A 20,143-nucleotide genomic window follows, 5' to 3' on the forward strand; every position below is an offset into this window, starting at 1 on the left:
TTAACGCTTAACGAGTGCCTTCCTCATGCAATATTCATCGCCACTAATATCATCCAAGCTCTGCGCTGAGCTGGCTACTTATGTAAGGCAATTATGTAAAATATCAGACAGGGCCCACACTCAGAATCTGACTGGGGTAGAGATGCGGGACAAGAACCGAGAGGAAGAAGAACTGAAAGTGAAAGGGAGCATGAGAGAGGAGGACGAAAGGCAGCAGAGCGAGGCATCGCAATCCATGTCAGAGCGCCCCGATTGAGTCAAGATTACTGGAGAATGCTTGGCCTTAACTGTTAACCCCTAACCCAGAAATGCACAACGCTCGGCGCACCCGAGATTACCGAAAGGTTAACGAGTTTGAACGCATCTGCCCACTCAGCCCATCTCAGATGATTTCCTAAGAACTCATCAGCCAAAATATATATAATTGTGTATATTACTCACAGCAGACACAATGAGAAAATGCTGTTTTTCTGATCTGCATTACAGCGCATTTGCCCGCCAACGACAATACCACCCACTCGGTACCTCTCTGACTCCTGATACCTGCGCTGTGACTGTCTACAATCTGCATAAATACAGAGAACTCCAGCCGAAGACGCGCACACACAACCATTTCCACAAGGTCATCCAAGGCCGATGCAGATGTAGGTGAGTTCCAGCGACCCGTGGTCTCCGGCGCGCATATAAACAGACGAAAATAAACACCATCCTCTAGTGGGAATGACAACCCCCTCACACCTCATCAGCGAAGCGTATATTTCCATAAGCCTACTCTGCAACCATCTCCTCCAACTTCACCCATACAGACACAGCGGAGACTCGCACCTATGAAACTGCCAGCATCATCCGCATAGCAAGAGATATACCGAGCTTGCTTCCTCAGGTCAATGCCCTGTGGGGGTCTGTGCAGAAATAGGTCATTTGTCACACATCAAGTCCTGGGGCAGGAGATGCATTATAGATGAGACCAAACAGCCTGTCTCAGTGAGCTCTACCCACTCCCTAGACTGGAAATGGGGGGGGGGGGCTTGAGATAACAACTGCTGCAATCAGTGTGTCGATGTTTAAAATCAGCACCAATGAGGACAATATGGAGACGTGTGCATTCATTCTAAAATCTCTGATTTCATTGTTTTTGCCTGCGATTATACAACAACAACAATTAATAATGTGTGACATCTATATGACACTGACACCCAAGATGATGTCTTAATCCATATTGTATGATAAATAAGACGATTTTTCTCATTGTAGGCATTGGCCTTTGTGTGATTATGTAATCTACGCATTCAACACGCACCTGGCATGCTAATATATAAATGGTTAGGGTATTTAAACAGTGGGCCGTGTTATGTCCAGAAATGACCTTCACACAGTTATGCCTTCGCACGGCCGTTGTGCATTCTCGTTTTTAAACAAATGGCAAGATTTACTCACGCCATTTACTCAGCTTTCCTAGAAAATGCAGCATGCCAGACTACAGGACGGAATCTGAGAAGAAGGGCTGTGCTACAAGGACAAATAATGTGAAATCAAGAAAGGAAAAAAAAACTGAGGCATGAGTAAGGGGATGAGAGAGAGAGAGAGAAAGAGAGAGGGGCAAAGAGAAGGAGAAAGCATGGCTCCTGTCTTTTTCTGCACCCATCTGTTCGGAGTGCAGGTGGAGCTCTATTCACTCAGCTCTGCATGCGTGTTGGGGGGCAGGAAGAAAGGGAGGGCAAGAGGAAAGAGTGGAGAGATGGTGGTGGGGGTGGAGGGACGGGGGGCTCTCGGTGATCTCTCCTGAAGGGGATAATGGGAGAGGAGCGCATTGCAATGGCTGCCATGTAGTACCCTCCCTGCGCAATTAGCCAATCAGCAGCAAGCTCTGCCAGCCAGAAGGACACATAAAAGAAGAACATTGCAGCAGAGGCACAGAAGGAGCCTGCGAGGAGCTGGGAAATACACACACAACAGCAGATCCACAACACCCTCCCCTGGACACACCCTACTGGGGATCACTGCTTCTCTTTTTTTCTGAACCATCGCCCACGCCACACGGAGAGAAATCTCTCTCTCATCATCATCCTGAAGAAAACCCCCTTCTCCTCATTTTCACACTACTGAGGAAACCTACAATCGCACGGGCTGAGATTTCCTGGGCGAAGACTGTCGTTTTTCCTTTTTCTTTTTTTTTTCTTTTCGTTTGGAAAACTGACATCTGCATTTCTCGAGCCACACCACGGCGTAATATCTCTGCGAGTCGGCCTGAAGACCTGCAAATCGAAGGACCTAGATCACTATCATCTTTGTACATCAAGAATGGTTACTGTACGTATACCTTCTCTCTTCCTCTTCATTTTTTTTTTTTTTGGTCTGTCTCATAACAAAACAATAATAGCACCACCAGAAAATCAATTTTAACAGCCTCACAGCATGTAGCTACTACAATCTGTGCAAGACCTTCAAACTGAGAAAGCAAAAATATAGGCTAATTAGACATTAAAATTCATCTTAAAATATAGGCACAAGCGAATCAAATAATAGGCTATACACAGCATTTGGTCAAAAACGCAAACATACTAGCACATCTAATCGCGGATTCCGTAAATAAGATTAACGATTAGCCCAGGATTTAAGTAATGTGATACAGGCATGCGCGAGCATCGCTATAGCCGAGCTCGCTTCGTTTTCTGAAGGGGAATCAAAACATTGCTTTCTCCAGCCGTACGAACCATTCGTCTTGAATCGTAATGCGTAATACGCGAAACCCTTTGCAACATGCATTTATTATCCACATCCGTTAATTAAACGCATTCAAGCGATAATTAGCCATTATTAACATAGAGCGCTGAGGAATTCCTCCGAAATAGCTGAGGTGCGGCGGAGGCAGAAGGGCGTAAGAGGGCAGATGCCTCGTTCAGAAAGGATGCCCGAGACTGAATCTCTGAGACAAAACACGATGCCTCGGAGGCTGAGAGCCCATCGAGAGCAAAGGCAAAGAAAAGGGTCGAGTCACTCAGAGGGGGAGGGGAGATATTATGCATCCACTGGTTTGGATTGAATCAGGCAGGACAAAATTCCTAAGGCTTGCGATGCTACATAAGAGATCGCGAGAGAGGAAACGGCCAAATGTCACGTATGGAAACGGCCAAATGTCATCGATTTCTTGCGATTTCTTCTCGAGTTGCGTTTCCGTCCTTTTCTCTACACCAATATAACGACACTGAGAGTGTAAATAAGCAATATGAGGGGAATACAAAGGCCTGAGGGAAAGCGTTTTGGGCGTGTCTTCTCGAGAAGAAGACAGCGATGGCACGAGCTCAGAGTCACCATCTTCACGTAGATTTTCTGTGAAAACAATAACAACAGCTCATGCAAATACGAACAGGTGTTTGAAACGCATCCATGAATGAGCGATTAAAATGTTAGGATTAATTTATGACGTTTAACTCTTCAGGCCTGCTGTACGTGAAGCGTATTGTCAGGTCAATCGTCTTTGTTTCTTGCCAGAAGACGTGATAGCTAATACTAAACGCTAGATTCGTTACAATGAAGACTCAATTTGTAATTATTAATTTAATACTATAAAAAAAAAAATCACACAAACCACCTGTCATTTTGCGTTTGAGGTTAGAGGCCTCTGTTCCTGGCAAATTGTCTGCTGTGAAGCCTGCCTTGTTTTATAGTGACCTCAAACAAAAGGCGATACGAAACGACGCGCTTCCCTTTCATTTAAATTCTCAATAGATGGTGTGATGAATGAACGAGGGGCCCTTCGGCTTGTTGTTCCGCAGTCCTCCGTGAGCACGAGCCTCTACCGCAGTGCCAAGCACATAAAACCGTTGAGTCAGATAACCTTCTCCAGGCGCGTACACAATTCAAGGACAAGGACATCACAACGATACACAACACAACACAACAGTCTAAACGTACGAGCTCCTCACTAACCGTTAATAAAGAGTGTTGTCAATCAAAGAAAAATACGGCGTTTAAAAAAAAACGTTATGCTGGACAGTATTTAAACTGTCAGGGGCGTTACGCACGTTATAGGATCACAGCCACAGGCCTCGTCTAATTGTGAATCGAGCCGCTCATTATACAGTAGGCCTACATACACTGATTTTATAGGCACAATAATGACATTAACTTCTAAATATTACGACCAGGCCATTTAAGTTAAAATTATTATTATTATAAATGAAAGACTAGCTATAGGCATTTATTGAATGACATTATTGATGTTTAAATGTATATGAGCTATTTTTTATTATGTTTGCTGTATTATTATTATTATTGTTATTATTAAATTGTCTTGTAGAATAAGTTAAAGTGAAGGCAGTTGCAATGTTCATTGTTCCCGGAGAGTCCCGCAGCCTCTGGCCTCGACACAAAGCGCTACTGTTTACATTAATATTCATAGTGCTGCCATGGTCTCTGTAGAGGAGGAACGGGTGGCTCTTTTGTTCGCTTGTGTCAATACGTTTATTCAGCAAAAAGGAGCTCGGATTTGTGAATGCCCACAGAGCACACGCGCACTTGTCCAATCAAAGGACGAGAGGATAACGATTTTAAACGATTCGTAGAGGTGTTTATTTATAAAGACGACATCAAGAGCTTAATGTCCACTTGATAAAATCAAGTCCGCGGCACCAAGGATATTTTGAAGGTTGTTGTCCATGTCGAGCCACTCCCGAATTCAGCACTCTGGATAGCGACCACCAGAGAGTAGCATGAACACTGCTAGCGCCTTTCCCTCTGTTAAACGTTCTCTGGCGTTCTTGCAAAATTACTAATAATTTAAAATAGTAAATAAATTAGGAAAAAAATAACGCTATTAGGGAAAATAAGAAATAATTGTGCATTCACGCGATAAGTCGATGATCTTTCGCGCAGCAAATTTCACGAGCGAAATTAACCCAATTCACAGGTAAAAAAAAAAAAAAAAGATAATGGTTTATCCGTTCAGTTTTGACTTATGTCCTGTTGTTTTACAGCTGCCACTGTGATCCCTTAAGCTGCAGTGAGAGTGTGGCTAATGCCTTTTGTTTAAGATAATCCTGTAATCTGTTACTGAAACAGCCTATTGGCAATCCAGCGTTCACATTTCAGTCAGGAGGCTCGTCCAGACACGTACGCTTATGAAATACAAATGATCAAAATTAAGGTCTGCATTAGGCATCAGAAATGTCACGAATACGGATTCATTATTTTCCACAGCCTAACGTTAACAGAAAATGCTGGGAATCGCTGGCTGACCCTGGCAGTCTGAAAATTAACGTTGACATGATACATACAGCTACAGATTAGATCAGCCTTGTGCTTTATTTGTTTACCTCGCCGGATCTTGTGCAAGACTGTGTTTATTTTAAGAAAATGGCTTCCTCACTCACTGCACAGGGACATTAAGGAAGTGACGTGAGCCGATAGTCTTCACAGTCGGATTGCTCTTTATCTCACGCTGCTTTCAGGCCTGTTTGCAAATAGCGTTCTCTGGCATGATGCGTTTATGACTGTAGATAATGGAAATGTATTTTAACTTTTAATTAAACTAGATTTTTATTCCATCTAACAAATATGGCAGCAGTTCAACCAAGTGGCTTCTTACATTTGGTGTATTGTGACATTTTTCAGGGAAAAATCAAATGAAATTTCCCCTTCTGTCTGACTGTCAAGGCTTGACGGTCATTTCAGCAGACTCTAATTACAGACTCACTAAGAGGAATCTTTGCAGTCATTTATCCTGATCAGTGCGCTGGTGGGAAGGTAATAGGTTTTGCGTAGACGAGATGCAGGGCTCTTGTTTGCGTGTGAGTCTGGGTCCTTGTGTAGGCGATGCTGATGCAGTGCATTAAATATTGAGGGAGAACTCTACCAGAAATAGAAAAGTACAGGCTGGGACAGGAACGTCAGAGCCTGCTTCCGTAGCCACGTTTTGTTTCGTAAGCCCTATTTTTAATAACGTAAAATTCAGGGACAGTTGATAAGGTGTGTGATGCTAAAGGAGCACAGTGGAAGGAGTCTCTCGCCTGTCTCTGCGAGTCATGTATTTTGGGATCCACCTCTACCTCTGCTGTGCTGGCGACAGTATCTGGGCTGTAAGACAGTGTACGTGTCAGTCTGTGTGGCCGAAGAGCCTGTGCGTTGTGTAACTCACTACATTCGTCGCTGAGGATGGGTGGCTTGCCATAGGGAGGTTTGCTTCAGTTCACGAATCACATTTGCCCTGATCCTGTCACATTGTGTCAAGACTCGCTCTGTTTGTGTCAATGCTTAGACAGCGCCTGTTTGGGTAGGTTTACATTCTGAACCCGAGATAGTTCCTGAACTATACAGGCTATGGGCTATTGCCACAAAAGATGCCATTTTCATCGCTATTTGATTGATCAAACGAACAACCATTTCTTGGAAATTCCTGCTCGGGTGGCAGTAAAATTGTCAGTTTTGCCTAGATCCATGTTTGCAGCGCTTTAATAACTCTCCTCCCTGAGCTTTCTCCTTGTCAGTGTCAATTTGCCTGACTGAGATATAAATTCTGGCGGCCCCGAAAGCTTATTTTATTAATGCGAGACAAAAAGTGATTTTTAACCGAGCACTAGTTCTCGAACACACAACTCCAAGTGCACATATGACATGCACACACATATGTGTGAGGTTTGCTAAAAGTCAAGAAGCCAGCCATTAGCAACAGTCGTCAAGCTGCTGTTACCTGGGCAACCTGGTTAGAGGTAAGGCTCAAGGCAAGAATAAATCATTCCACTGAAGAGACAGAGAGCGTTACAGAGAGGCAATACTGAAGGGAGAACAAAAGAACAGACTTCCCACACTATTAGGAATTCACCTGTTTGCGCATCTGATCGTTTATGCTTAATTGGATATCATTATCATTTCATTTATTTCCAATTGCATTCCTGTAATTAATTATTTGCATCATACACTCTCAGAAAAAAAGGTACAAAAAGCTGTCACTGGGCTGGTACCTTCATAAGGAACATATAAAGGGTGCATATTGGTACCTAAATGGTACATAGGTCCTTTTGAAAAGGTAACAGCCCAGTGACAGCTTTTGTACCTTTTTTTTCCCCTGAGAGTGTTAAAACATAGAGGGACACTTGTGGCATATTATTGTGCCTGTTGATTGTGGGGATCCAAAAAAAAAAAAAAAAAAAAAATTCACGGATGCATTGTTAATTAAGACACCCTGTTCCACCCCAGGGGCCGTTCCGAGGGAAGAGTGCTTTCAGTCAACTTACGATGACTAATATATGAACATATATTACACATGCCAATTTGTAAATTCTAGAGAGTACCAGCCTTGGGGAAAATGTTTTAAAAAAATCAACATAAAAAGTCACCAAAGAAAAAGAAGGACGGATCGCTTGCGGTACGATGAGGAGAAATCCAGTCGTGAGTTGTGACAGAAAGGGACCGTTAAAGACAGAAGTAGCGTCTACAACCTGCATACATCTGTTCGTTGAAAATCCCCTATAGGCCAAATTAAACATCATGTGCTCCACAGCAACACGGATGAACCGAAGACCCAGACGCGCACACACACTCTCACGCTTTTCACATAAACAAGGTGCAAACGCCATCTTCTCATCTTTATTCGTCTAGACTACCATTTTTTTTTTAAAGAAATAAGAAAAATTCTGTTAGCAAAGTTGAAATGACAACTATCCTCATGCCCACGCCGTCGTCCTCTCAGAGGCTAGTGATGTAACGCTGTTTGACCCTGGATAGCATAAAGGGGGGCTGGGAAAGAGCGAAAGGACTGTGACATCTGCAGGGCCAGGGGCTGATGGAGAGAGTTGAAGTGAGGGAGGAGGTCATAGGAGGAGGGGAGGTGGGATATTGTTCTCCTCCAGCCCTCTACCCCTCAGACGCATTGATTTTGAACCTCTCAACGAGGACGCCCCTCAAATTATGCGTTTTCACCCAAACTTAGTCTTAATTTGTCATTTTTCCACCTGCAGATAATTAGCACCATGGAAACTCAGGTGTCCAATGGTCCGAGCGGAAACAGCCTGCCAAACGGCCCCGTCATTAGCACTAACGGTGCTGCGGACGACAGCAAAACCAACCTGATTGTCAACTACCTGCCTCAGAACATGACCCAGGAGGAGTTCAAGAGCCTGTTCGGCAGTATCGGAGAAATCGAGTCCTGCAAACTAGTCCGAGACAAGATCACAGGTAACAATGCGGCATATCTTGATTCGGTAGGACATGTTTTGCATTAAAGGGTGGTTTTCAAGTGCATTCTTGTTTGTCTTATTGCAGGCCAGAGTTTGGGTTACGGCTTCGTAAACTACGTGGATCCCAATGATGCCGACAAGGCCATCAACACGCTCAATGGTCTCAAACTGCAGACCAAAACAATCAAAGTAAGAGAACCCCGTCCTCACCGAGCCCAAGCTCCTCAAATCGCTCGATGGGGATGAAGTAGGGAATGAAGCAGAGCCCAAGACAGACGTGACAGCAGGAGGGGAGGTGAAAGGGAGGGGCGGTGGGACGAATCGTGGCGGGGACAAAAGGAGCAGAAGAAAAGAGAAAGTGGAGGTCAGAAAGCAAAGGGTTGTGTGCAGAGGTGATTGTGATGGAAATGTAATTAGGGAGACGCAATCTGAGGCTTGGAGGTCAGCGAGGAGAGCCCCATCTGCCTCCAATCTTGGCTAATTAGGGTCTTCTTTGTCCCCAATTCAGCTGGGTTTTGGGGTGGGGAAAGGTCTGCTAGGGCTTCTGAAAGTGAGAGATTAAACAGTCGGCCCGCTTCTCCACCTGATCACCGCACATCAAAGATCGCAACAAAATCCGCAGCTTCTGCGGACTTAGCGTGTGCTTGCATGCATTCATATTGGAGATATACTGTAGATGTAAATTGTATGATATAGGCATGCATACAGAGCAGTTTCATTCCTTATAATCTTTAGCAAAACATAGTCTAACTACGCACTGTTATTCCAGTGAATAATGACTGCAGGCCATGGGCGAACATTATTGGCGTAGTTATTTAAACCGATTGCTATGGTCCTAATCGTCTTGTTTGTTCAGTGCATTCATCCAGCATCGTTCTCTGACATTCAACGTTCGTGCGCCCACTGCCCTCAAATCCTTAAGCTGGGCAAATGTCATATTTTCCATGTCAATACGGCATTGTTAGAAAGGTAGAGACGATAGCGGGGATGGGAGGGAGCGAGGGAAGGAGGGAGGAAGGGAGGGTGACGGGGCGCAGTAGCAAAGGCTAGGAGGGAGCCGAATGCCAATGACAGGATTAGGAGCCATATGGGCTGCAGGCACCATCTGTACTGTGGGAGAGAGAGGGAGAGGGTTAATTATGGGGCAGCATCCCATCCCTCCAATAGAGCTCCCCCCTCCAGTCTCTGCTGTATACTCACCCACTCACTGCACAATTACACCCCTACCTCAACAATACCGCTGCTTAGTCATACTGGCCTGCAAGACTCAAACACGCATATGGTGGAAAAACACATCATTCTGCCAAGGTCTGATGGCGAAGAAGCATGCTATAACTTGACTGGGCGTTGTAAAATGTCTTGAACACGTTTAAAATAGACTCCTATTTATTATAAAAACAAGTTTACTCGCTTTACTTTTTTTTTTTTTTTTTTTGCTGTAAATCGCACACATAAAAGGTCAACATGTTAAAATCTGTGAAATTAAATGCTTTGTTCTAGAGTGGTTAAAAGACAGAAATAAATTAAATCAGTAAAAAGAGCATTGGAAACAGGATAGGGTTAGGGTTATAAAGGGTTAAGCTTTATAAAGCTTTAAGGCAATATAAATGTTAGGAAAAAATAATAAACTTTTTAAAATTGAATTTAGATCGATTAAATTATATACAATATAAAGGCAAATGAGTTAAATAAAAAATATATTAGTAAATAAGTGGGGGGTAAAATGAGTGTAAGGCTTTAAGGCAATATAGATGTTTAGAAAAATAATAAAAAACGCAAATATATTCTATTAAATTACATTATGTTATGGTAAATTAATTTACATCAAAAAGACCATTGGAACAAAGACTATGACATATATATTTTTTGGAAAGATAATAAAAAGTATAAGTAAAAAGAGATAATAGAAAAATGAATAAAATACAAAAGTAGGAAAAAATATAATTTCTTTTTAAAAATATAAGATTTTTTTTAAATAGAGTAAAGGTAGTACAGTTTTTGTATAATAATATAACATGTCCACATATAAATGAGAAGTATTTGTATGTGTAATACTGTTGAATGAAAACATCGAGAGTTTTTGGAAAGTGAGGATGATGCTGTTCCATTAGCATGAATTGGTATTGAGCTTTTTATTTGATTTGCTTTTTTTTTTTTATTGGGTATTTAGTGAGGGCGTGTTAGAGAGTTGTCAGGGACGCTGGACATCTTGTAATCTGTTTACTTGGTTTGCCGGTTGCCAGAGGAGCAGTTTCCCCTTGAGAGAGAAGACAAAGGAGAGATGGAGAAGAAGGAGGGGGCCAATCTCTTTATCTCAAAAAAACACATGCGCACACACTGACACCATCAATCAAAGTCAGCCCCTTTCCACCAGAAACTCATAAATATACATATTTTATGAGAAAAATCTGTTCGCATCTCAAATACGACTAAGACGGCTCGGTGGGGGATTTTTAGGAAATATAGAGGGGAATATAAAAATGAGATGAATATTTGAACGTCAAAACAAATGCCTAATTGGACTTTATATTACATGACACATCCCAAAGTGGAACAGGTTCTAAATGCTGCTGTCTAGTGGAAAATCACCGGCTAGAGAAACAGCCCATGATATCAAATTTTCCTCGCGACTCCCTGAGGGAGCTGGTCTCAAATCAGCTCAGAGGGTGTCGAAGTGTCTTGGGGGGTGGGGGAGTGTGAATGTCAGAGTGGGTTCGTGTTTCTGCTGTCAGGAGCACTGCGAAGCTGAAGTAGTGTTTAATAAGGGAACCGGGTTTGGTTCGAGTGAAGTGCGCATAAGAGACGTGGATTTCAAGGAAGGAGGGATAAGAGAGAGTGGGCGGATGTCTCGCCTTTGAGCGTGGCACTGCAGTGACATATCCGCCTCGACTACACTTGAAAGTTTTGCACTGCTGGGAGTTTTAGGACTGTCACAGCTGTCTTGATGCATGCTTCTTAATAATGTTACAAATCCTAAACTGCAGCTCCAATTTTCTTTTGTGTAGGTGTCCTACGCCAGACCCAGCTCAGCTTCCATACGCGATGCCAACCTGTATGTGAGCGGGCTGCCCAAAACCATGAGTCAGAAAGACATGGAGCAGTTGTTTTCCCAGTATGGAAGGATCATCACCTCACGCATCCTGGTAGACCAGGTCACAGGTAAACGTTACCTCACTTCCACAAACAGCGTACGCACCCTGGGGGAGGATTGCAAATCTAATTAAAGCTCTGGATGTGACGCAAAAAAAAAAAAAAAAAAAATTGGGGTAGGCTATGCTTCACAGTCAACATGAACTCAAAACTGACCCCATTTACATTTTTAATGCACGTTCTTGGCAGTGTTCATTTAGTATCATTGAAATAGTATTGTAGTTTTTAATAATATTTTGAATTATTACTATTATTATTTTTAAAGTTGTAGTCATTTGTCTTTTTTTAATGGCTATATAGTTTGAATAAATGTTAATCAAAAGCCAAATTCCCAATGGAAGTCCCACCCATATTTCATTCTCTTTAAAGGGTCATGCAACCCTAAACTAAATTTTCTGAGATTTTAACAGAGGTATGAAGACAATTTTAGCATGCGTTAGATTTAATTGTAGGGGAAAACTGGTTAAGTTTGATGTTTTTCCCCGCTATTTTCGTCTTCAGGGTTTAAAATCTACATTGTTTTTTTAATGGCTATATAGTTTGAACAAATTTTGTGTTAACCAAAAGCCAAATTCCAAATGGAAGTCCAGCCCATATTTATTTCTCTTTAACTATACTGTAATAAAAAAAAAATTCTGCATGTTTACATTAACATTTTTCTTTGTCTGCTTTATAGAGTAGATCATAAAGCACTATAGTATAAAGTCTGGTTTATCCCTGTGTCCACATGACTCACTTATCTGCCATTTTTTTTAAATTCACGGTGCTTACATTACGTCGCTTTCTGTCCGGAGCAGGTATATCGCGCGGAGTAGGTTTCATTCGGTTCGATAAACGAAATGAGGCAGAGGAGGCCATCAAAGGCCTGAACGGTCAAAAGCCGCTGGGTGCCGCCGAGCCCATCACCGTGAAGTTCGCCAACAACCCCAGTCAGAAGACGGGACAGGCCCTGCTCACCCAGCTTTACCAGACAGCTGCTCGCCGCTACACCGGCCCTCTGCACCACCAGACTCAACGCTTCAGGTACTGCCTCCACCCTCAGCCCACACCCCTACCGCTGCCTACTCTCCCTGTGACGGTTTTCCTTTAAACCGCAGCACGTTCACGCCATCAGGGGGATTGACAAATCACAATGGGTCTAACTGAGGCAGTGTGTACATTTTTAAAAGAACTGTCTTGCTTAAGAGATAAAACACAGGCTGCGTGAATCAGTCACGGCACGGATGCATTCAGAATGCATTCAGTGCCATGGGCGAGCCGCGCCTGCTGATTGGTGGATGCGGTGCCCGGTAAAGAGCTCCCCCTGGTGGCTGAAGTGGCTCCATGAAAACGCTTTGCTCTGGTTGTTGGATCTTGCAACTAATATCTTCACCTCCGTCACTCTCCCTCTTGCATTGCAGACTCGACAATTTACTAAACGCCAGCTACGGAGTCAAGAGGTAATTTTTAAAAAAAGGTGTCCTTTCAAAAGCATCCATGCCTAAACAAGCTCAAACAAAGTGCCCGGAATACCACCTGCTGGCTTAAGGATTCACATTAGAGATTGATTTGAGAAAACACCATTTCAGTAGACTAGATTGACTTAGCTGACATCACAGCAGGACATTCTGGCATGGCTTTGTTGAACCTTTTTGTTCTTTTGGTTGATTCCTTGATCAAACTGTATTTCTGTATTGAACTAACATTATTTTTTTTTTCAGTTTTGGTTGCTTTAATGTTCTTTTTTTCCACCAGCATGGACATACAAGGTTCCGTTTGCGTCTCCTCTGTTCGTTCCAATTTTCTGTTGATTTGTTTCTGATTTGCCTTCATCCCTCTCTAGGTTTCTGTTTTGCTTAGTATCGTGATTTTGTTGAACATTGTGAATTCTGTGTACTATTTCTAACAGATAATATGACTAGATAATATGATAGCTGGCCATTTTCTTACATAGGCTGTGGAGATCGAGCGTCCGCTTCTCAAAGAGACAAAAATGGCAGGAGCATGTGGTAATGAGAAGCACGCTGTGCTGAACTTCAGAATGACACCCATGGTAGCTCTCCTTCTTTCCTCCCCAGATTCTCCCCGATAACCATTGACAGCATGACCAGTCTAGCCGGCGTCAACCTGACCGGGCCCACTGGAGCTGGCTGGTGCATCTTCGTCTACAACCTGTCCCCAGAAGCTGACGAAAGCGTCCTGTGGCAGCTCTTCGGGCCGTTCGGCGCCGTCACAAACGTCAAGGTCATCCGTGACTTCACCACCAACAAATGTAAGGGCTTTGGCTTTGTCACCATGACCAACTACGACGAGGCAGCCATGGCTATCGCCAGCCTGAACGGCTACCGCTTGGGCGACCGTGTCCTGCAGGTCTCCTTCAAGACCAGCAAGCAGCACAAGGCTTGAAGGAAGGCCTAGTCACTACTGCTCTTTAACATGTAGGGGGAGCTACTGAGCTCCCTGTACATTCACTCTACATGGGCCTGGACTGAGTCTCTCTCTAACACACATATACACACACACACACACACACACACAAGCGTTTAGTTGTTTCGAACAAAAATACACAAGTAGAGTTGTTTTTCTTTTCTCTTAACACAACATGCTAGTCCTTCCCAATGTTTGCCTGTATTGAATTAGCAGAAGTGTGAAGCGAGGCTGGGGAAATCCATGAGGAGGGACAGTCTAATGAATGTGACAGAGAATGTCTGCAGAGATTTAATTTAATTCAGGCAAAGTAAGAACTGGTCAAAGAAAAAGAAAAAGCAAATCAAATATGTGCAATTTACCCAAAATATTGCCCCGGTAACTCTCCTGTCTGGCTTCAGAGGATGTAGTCACTTTTTTTACACTTGGGCATTTTGAATCAGTGATTTTTTTTAAAGAGAAAAATGATTAAAAACAGTGTTCTCATATATATTATGATATAACTATATATTCAACATTTAAGGTGGTTATAATAGCCAAAAATGTAAGCATTTTCTAGAACTTTGAATACGGTTTCCTGGCTCTACATTAGGTTGCAACCTTGCCTTATGGCACCAAACACACACCTTACTCGAGGTTCAAAACCCAACAGCAACTGAACAAACTGTGTGGATGGTAGTCACAAATCGAGAGGTCACCCGGGGGTCATCACAATCACCTCAGCACGCCGAAAGACAACTTTCATCACAGAGACACTCGCACACCAACACACACACACACACACACGCACATACGGACCTCCACCGGAGGGAATAGCGAAACTTTACAAAAGATGGCGACCTAGAATCTCCTTGTATCTTTCCACTCTGAGTTTTATAGTTAGAATTTAGAATCTATTCCACCACATGCAGTTGTCTGTGTAACTAGGGGCATTTCGACAGTGTTCCCATGGCGATGGTATATGAAGTCCAGCCGCAAAATCCAGAACTGTATTAGATGATTTTAAACAGCTTTGAATGGCTTGAGAGTATAGGAAAGGCCCCTGCGTCAGCTCTTTGAGACGTACATGTGAGCCGTTATGGAGGTCAGGGGCCACTGGGATTGGTCGCCCTTGCTCTTCATAACCTCTCAGATACATTTAGCTCTATTCACTAAAAGGAATCCCATTATTATTCGCTTTTCCCAAACTGTTTTTTAGCAGCCCCTGCATATCTAAAACAGCTACATATCAAACATAAAATCTAATTTTGTGTCCTCAAGGCCCTTTTAAGCAAGTCGCAGCCACATGAGCTAAAAAAAAAAAAAGAGAGAATCTGTTCTCAAAATACTCATAATTTGAGTATTTTGAGAAATGAAAAATTCCCTAGATACAATAACGACAATGCCCAAGCTGTCCACAGCCCTGTGATAAAACAAACTAAACCGTTCCATGGGGAGAGACATTGCTGTAAAAAATTGCAAAACTTCACATCATATGAAGAAAAGAACTGAAAGATGTAAATGTGTGTTCAAATCAAGTGACATTTTGCTTTTCTAAATAACGCTGTGTTAGCCAAAGAGGACAATGATCTCTTTGAAAGGATTACATTAGAGATTAATATATTTTTATATCTACGGAAAAAAAAACAAGACCTTGTGCGACATTTTTACAGATTCTTAAATCGTGGAAATCTTTGGACACACCGCATGGCTTTTATTTTCAGAGTTTTCAACTTTGGGGAGAGAGGGCCAGTCTGCGGTGTAAAGGGAGGGGATCGGAGGGTTGGGGACTAAGACTTACATGCAGTGAAACCATTTCATTTTCAAAAATACAAAAAATACAAAAAAAAGAAATACGAAACATTCAAAAACAAACAAAAAAGATTCAGCAGACAGGCAAATGTATGCATTACGCAAGAAAAAAAGACGCTATGGTTTCTCTAAAGTGAAAAATGTTGCTTCAATGACGGTGCAGTGAAGCTCTAAATGGCGTCACATCCCAGATAGCACAAGTCTATTTGATGTGATGTTTACATCTGGAAGACGTATTTTTAAGAGTGTTTGCTCATCTGCAATACGTCTATAGGACGTTTCCTGTCAGATGTCAAATAGATGTTTAGAAGATGTCTTTAAGATGTAATGATTTAGAATGCATGTTAAACTGACATCTTCTAAACGTCTATTTGACATCTGACAGGAAACGTCCTATAGACGTATTGCAGATGATCAACACTCTTAAAAATACGTCTTCCAGATGTAAACATCACATCAAATAGACTTGTGCTATCTGGGTATCGAACACCCAGAGCATTTCATCTCGTATCGGCAAAAAGACGAAAAAGAAGAATCACCTTAACGCTTCAGCATTTTCAGTGCGCCAAAAAAAGTTAAGAAATTGACAATACAATGTAGCTGCACTTATCAATGTAATCAAATCTCACACAATAATCCATAGTGAATTATATTCGCCAGTATGTCACCACACAAGGCAAATGTCTATCATTTTACTGTTTACATTTTTTCTTGTTTATTTAATTTCTGCAACACATATCTTCTCTATTCCACCATCATATCATCAACACCTGATTTTGCTCCTATGCACAAGCACTAACCAACCAAGGGATTTTAGCTTTGTCACTGATGAAGGGAAGAAAAAAATAAATAGTCAGTCCGAAACATTTAGCAAGAGTGTGACCGCACACGCACACACACACTTACACGCGCACACACATATATTATAACATATCAAAGTGTCTCTAAACTCTTTCCATTCACATTGTATAAAAACTGTGATATACCTTGAACCCCTCTCAGCTTACAACGCCACATTAACAACAACACAATTTTCTTTCGCTAGCGCAACTCATCCTGGTGGTGTGCCCTAGAGGAGACAATAACAATCCGAAATGTAAAGATTCATCCACCCTCTAAAATGAGCAACGGGATAGATAGTGACCAGGGCAACCCAGTAGTGTGCCTGACGTCCGAAAGGGGGGGTCTTTAGCGTCGTCCCTCTGGCTGAGTGTCCCAACGAACCCTTTAGCTACACCACTTACCCCATTCCCTCTGAGAGCCAAGGACAATGGCAGGAAACAAACATACTGCACCGCTTGAGCAACTTCAATAATAATCATTTTAAAAAAAAGACAAAAAAACTTTCCTATGGAACAGTAAGTGCAATGTGCTTCGTTTTTATATTGACTGAGAACAAAAGATATATATATTTTTTAAAAAAGAAATTAAACGTCACACTGAAATGGTTTGCAGAATAGTGAAAGGATCAAATGTAATGAACAACAACAAAATGAAAAAAAAAAAAAAAAAGTGTTAACTAACAGATTCATTAGAAGAATCAAACAAGCACCAAGAGCTCTGGTCTCTAAACATGTCCATTATCCCTTCCTCCGCCCCCTTATTAGTGCTCTGACCATGCAAGCTAAAACAAACAGCCGTCTATGGTACCGAAAAGAGCAAATCTAAAAGACCGTGAAAGGAATACCGTCTAAAATATCATCGGTTTTAGCCCATGTTGATTTCAGAATATCATTTTTCCTGTAATTTATTGATTTCCTTTACATATCAGAATCACACGTTAACTTAGCGTATTTGTGTTGTTGATGTTGCCATAGAGGACACACACGTGGGTCGAATATTTCGTTTTGTTTCCTTTTATTGGGTACGATTTCTTATATTTGTTTCCATTATTTATAATTAGTTGCCGTTCTTACAGTGTATGCAGGTTTTAGAATTAGTTAGAATTATTTCTTTTCAATCAAAATGTGTTTAATTGTGTTTGTAAAAGTCTGTGGTAGCTTTTGTTGCAACATAAATAATTTAAACTGAAAAAAAAAAAATCAATATAGCGCCAATGAACTTGTATTATTTGGGCGACTTTAAGCTTGTAGTTTTAACTTATTGTTAACTTAAAAACTATTTATTATCATTATTATGATTATTATTATTGCCTCGTATGAAAGTATGTTTTGTGTATATTTATGGTTTATTTCATTATATTTGCAAGTTTAAATACTTTTAATTTTGCCAAAATGTGGTTACACCTTTTTTGTTTTTCTTTAAAGGGAACAAATAGATTAAAAAAACAAAACAAAAAAAAAACAAAAAAAAAACTGCTTTAGAATTACAATTTGGGAAAAGTTCTCCATAGGCAAAGAATGCACTGCTATATTAAACTAATTGAAGTGTATAAACATACATGCTGTGTGCTAGATGTTATGCCTTTAATGCCTGTGTTTTGTTTGTCTTGTTATATGAAAACGTTTTGATTATTTAATCTAATCACAGTCTTGTTTTTCCAGCCACTATCAGAACCCCATAGTGAATCAGGGCCCGGGGCGGGTCTACGCTCTCGTCCCGCAGCCAGGCCTTAGGCTCAGCGTCCCTCGCCAAACACCCCTCACCCCGCTGCCGTACAGAGCCGTGGAAGCGACTAAGAGAGCGGTCTAGGAAATAATAGAGTCGTTTGGGGGGTTGGGGGCGCAGCGGGGGAGATGGGACAGGCGATGGCGCTGAGCTAGATAAAGGGGTCAGTGGTCACTCTGTTTCTCAACCAGTTGTATTTTGTGTCAGTTAATTTAGGAGGGACACAGAGTTACTTAGCAACGTTCTTCTGAAACCATTTTCCAGGAATAACAGAATAAAACAAACGAACAACAACAATAATAAAAAAAAAAACGATCAAAATGATCTCAGTGTCTGTGTGTCACGAATAAAAATCTCATACTTCCAAACATGAACAAACGAACAAACACACAACAAAGGGGAAAATAAATAAATAAACCTTTCAGTTTAGTTTAGGATATTTATTACTGGGATTTCAGCTGAAGACGCTTGAGGACTTTTTCATGGAATTGTTTAATTATTTGTACTTTACATGCCAGAAAAAAAATAAACGATATGAATCTCTGTTTTCTTTGTGCGTGCTTTTTTTTTTCGGAGGGGTTTTGAACAAGCTGCTGCAGTCATTCGGGACAAAATGAAATTCCTTTATCCAGTTTTATCATTGTCTGTAAAGTTAATAAACAGCTTGATGGTCCACAACTTCAATAAGCAACAGATAATGCTAAAGATCATAGTCGAGCGTGTAAAACCTTAACGGTAACACTTTACTTGAAGGGGTGTGCATAAGACTGACATGACACCTTCATAACCATGACATGACATATGTCATGAATATGAAGTAGAGTTTATGCATGTTTATGACAACTGTAATTAAGTGTCTTTCACTCAATAATGACATTTTGAATGCAAATATGACATTGTTTAAGATGTCTTTATGACACCTTGACATAAACCATAACCTGTCAGTGTCTTTGTCATGACAACTTGACATTAAATTACATTAAACTGTCATGTGGTTGGTTTTGACATTGGCTGTCATAAGGCCATTATAACTGTGTCATGAATATTTTTCGTGACCTCAACTACAGTGGTACAAATTGAATTTGTCATTAAACAGTTATAATGGCTTCATGACAGCCAATGTCAAAACCAACCACATGACAGTTTAACTTAATTTAATGTCAAATTGTCATAACAAAGGCACTGACAGGTTATGATGTTATGGTTTATGTCAAGGTGTCATAAAGACATCTTAAACAATGTCATATTTGCATTCAAAATGTCATTATTGAGCGAAAGACACTTAATGACAGTTGTCATAAACATGCATAAACCCTACTTCATATTCATGACATGTGTCATGTCATGGTTATGAAGGTGTCATGTCAGTCTTATGTACACCCCTTCAAGTAAAGTGTTACCATGTTAACCAATAAAGCTAAGTGGTTTCTTAAGTTTGATAATTAATCTGCTAGGTCATGTTTATGACATATTTATGACAGGTTGTGTTGTCTTAGTAATGTCAAGTTGTCATGACAAAGACACTGACAGGTTATGATGTATTGGTTTATGTCAAGGTGTCATAACAAAGACATCTCAAACAATGTCATATTTGCAATAAAAATGTCATAATTGAGCGAATGACACTTAATGACAGTTGTCACAAACATGCATAAAACTTCCTTCATATTCATTACATGTGTCATGTCATGATTATGAAGGTGTCATGTTAGTCTTATGCACACCCCTTCAAGTAAAGTGTTACCACATTAACCCCAGTTAGTCAACTGGTTGTCCATTTCCTACAGTAAAGACAAGTACTTTTGTACTATTCGATACCATTTTGTAGTGTGAGTGGTGTGTTCACACTGACAATTCCAACAAGAAAATGTTTATTTTAAATACCTGGATGATGCACTTAAGGCGGCCCGTTCACACCAAGGACGATAACTATAACGATAAAGATATAGTTCTAAAAAATCGTTCTGAATATAAAAGAAAACCACAACTATAATGATAACGGCACAGAAACGATATTTTTTCCAGCTGTTGTGTACGATAAAAACAATGACAGC

General features: G+C 41.2%; 1 protein-coding gene and 1 long non-coding RNA gene across 8 annotated transcripts; one reads left to right on the forward strand and one right to left on the reverse strand.

The window, feature by feature from the left end:
* Positions 1-1,872: 1,872 nt before the first annotated feature.
* On the forward strand, positions 1,873-15,647 carry elavl3 (ELAV like neuron-specific RNA binding protein 3). Of its 7 annotated transcripts, none has more exons than XM_056252972.1 (7): positions 1,873-2,310; positions 7,956-8,172; positions 8,260-8,363; positions 11,180-11,333; positions 12,119-12,347; positions 12,725-12,763; positions 13,361-15,647. In XM_056252972.1, exons 1-7 carry the CDS (start codon positions 2,302-2,304, stop codon positions 13,707-13,709), a joined length of 1,101 nt encoding a protein of 366 aa, XP_056108947.1. In that variant the 5' UTR covers positions 1,873-2,301; the 3' UTR covers positions 13,710-15,647. The 7 variants fall into 7 exon arrangements, with proteins under 7 accessions (XP_056108947.1, XP_056108980.1, XP_056108964.1 ...); XM_056252989.1 differs by having other exon boundaries at positions 1,875-2,310; positions 13,382-15,647; XM_056252981.1 differs by having other exon boundaries at positions 1,875-2,310; positions 12,122-12,347.
* Positions 15,648-18,514: 2,867 nt separating this feature from the next.
* Positions 18,515-19,935, reverse strand: LOC130087022 (uncharacterized). Its single transcript, XR_008807313.1, has 2 exons — positions 19,837-19,935; positions 18,515-18,817 (listed from the first exon to the last, which is right to left on the reverse strand). It is a non-coding gene; the product is annotated as an uncharacterized LOC130087022 (long non-coding RNA).
* Positions 19,936-20,143: the final 208 nt, after the last annotated feature.

The sequence above is a fragment of the Rhinichthys klamathensis genome, unplaced genomic scaffold (genome assembly GCF_029890125.1).
Source record: "Rhinichthys klamathensis goyatoka isolate OS25496 unplaced genomic scaffold, OSU_Roscu_1.1 h1tg000004l_1, whole genome shotgun sequence".
Taxonomy (NCBI): Eukaryota; Metazoa; Chordata; class Actinopteri; order Cypriniformes; family Leuciscidae; genus Rhinichthys; species Rhinichthys klamathensis.

Coding starts and splice junctions, on each gene's coding strand:
- elavl3 (XM_056252972.1), top strand. Junction 12,348..12,724: donor CACCAGACTCAACGCTTCAG/GTACTGCCTCCA, acceptor CTTGCATTGCAG/ACTCGACAATTTACTAAACG. Junction 12,764..13,360: donor GCCAGCTACGGAGTCAAGAG/GTAATTTTTAAA, acceptor CACCCATGGTAG/CTCTCCTTCTTTCCTCCCCA.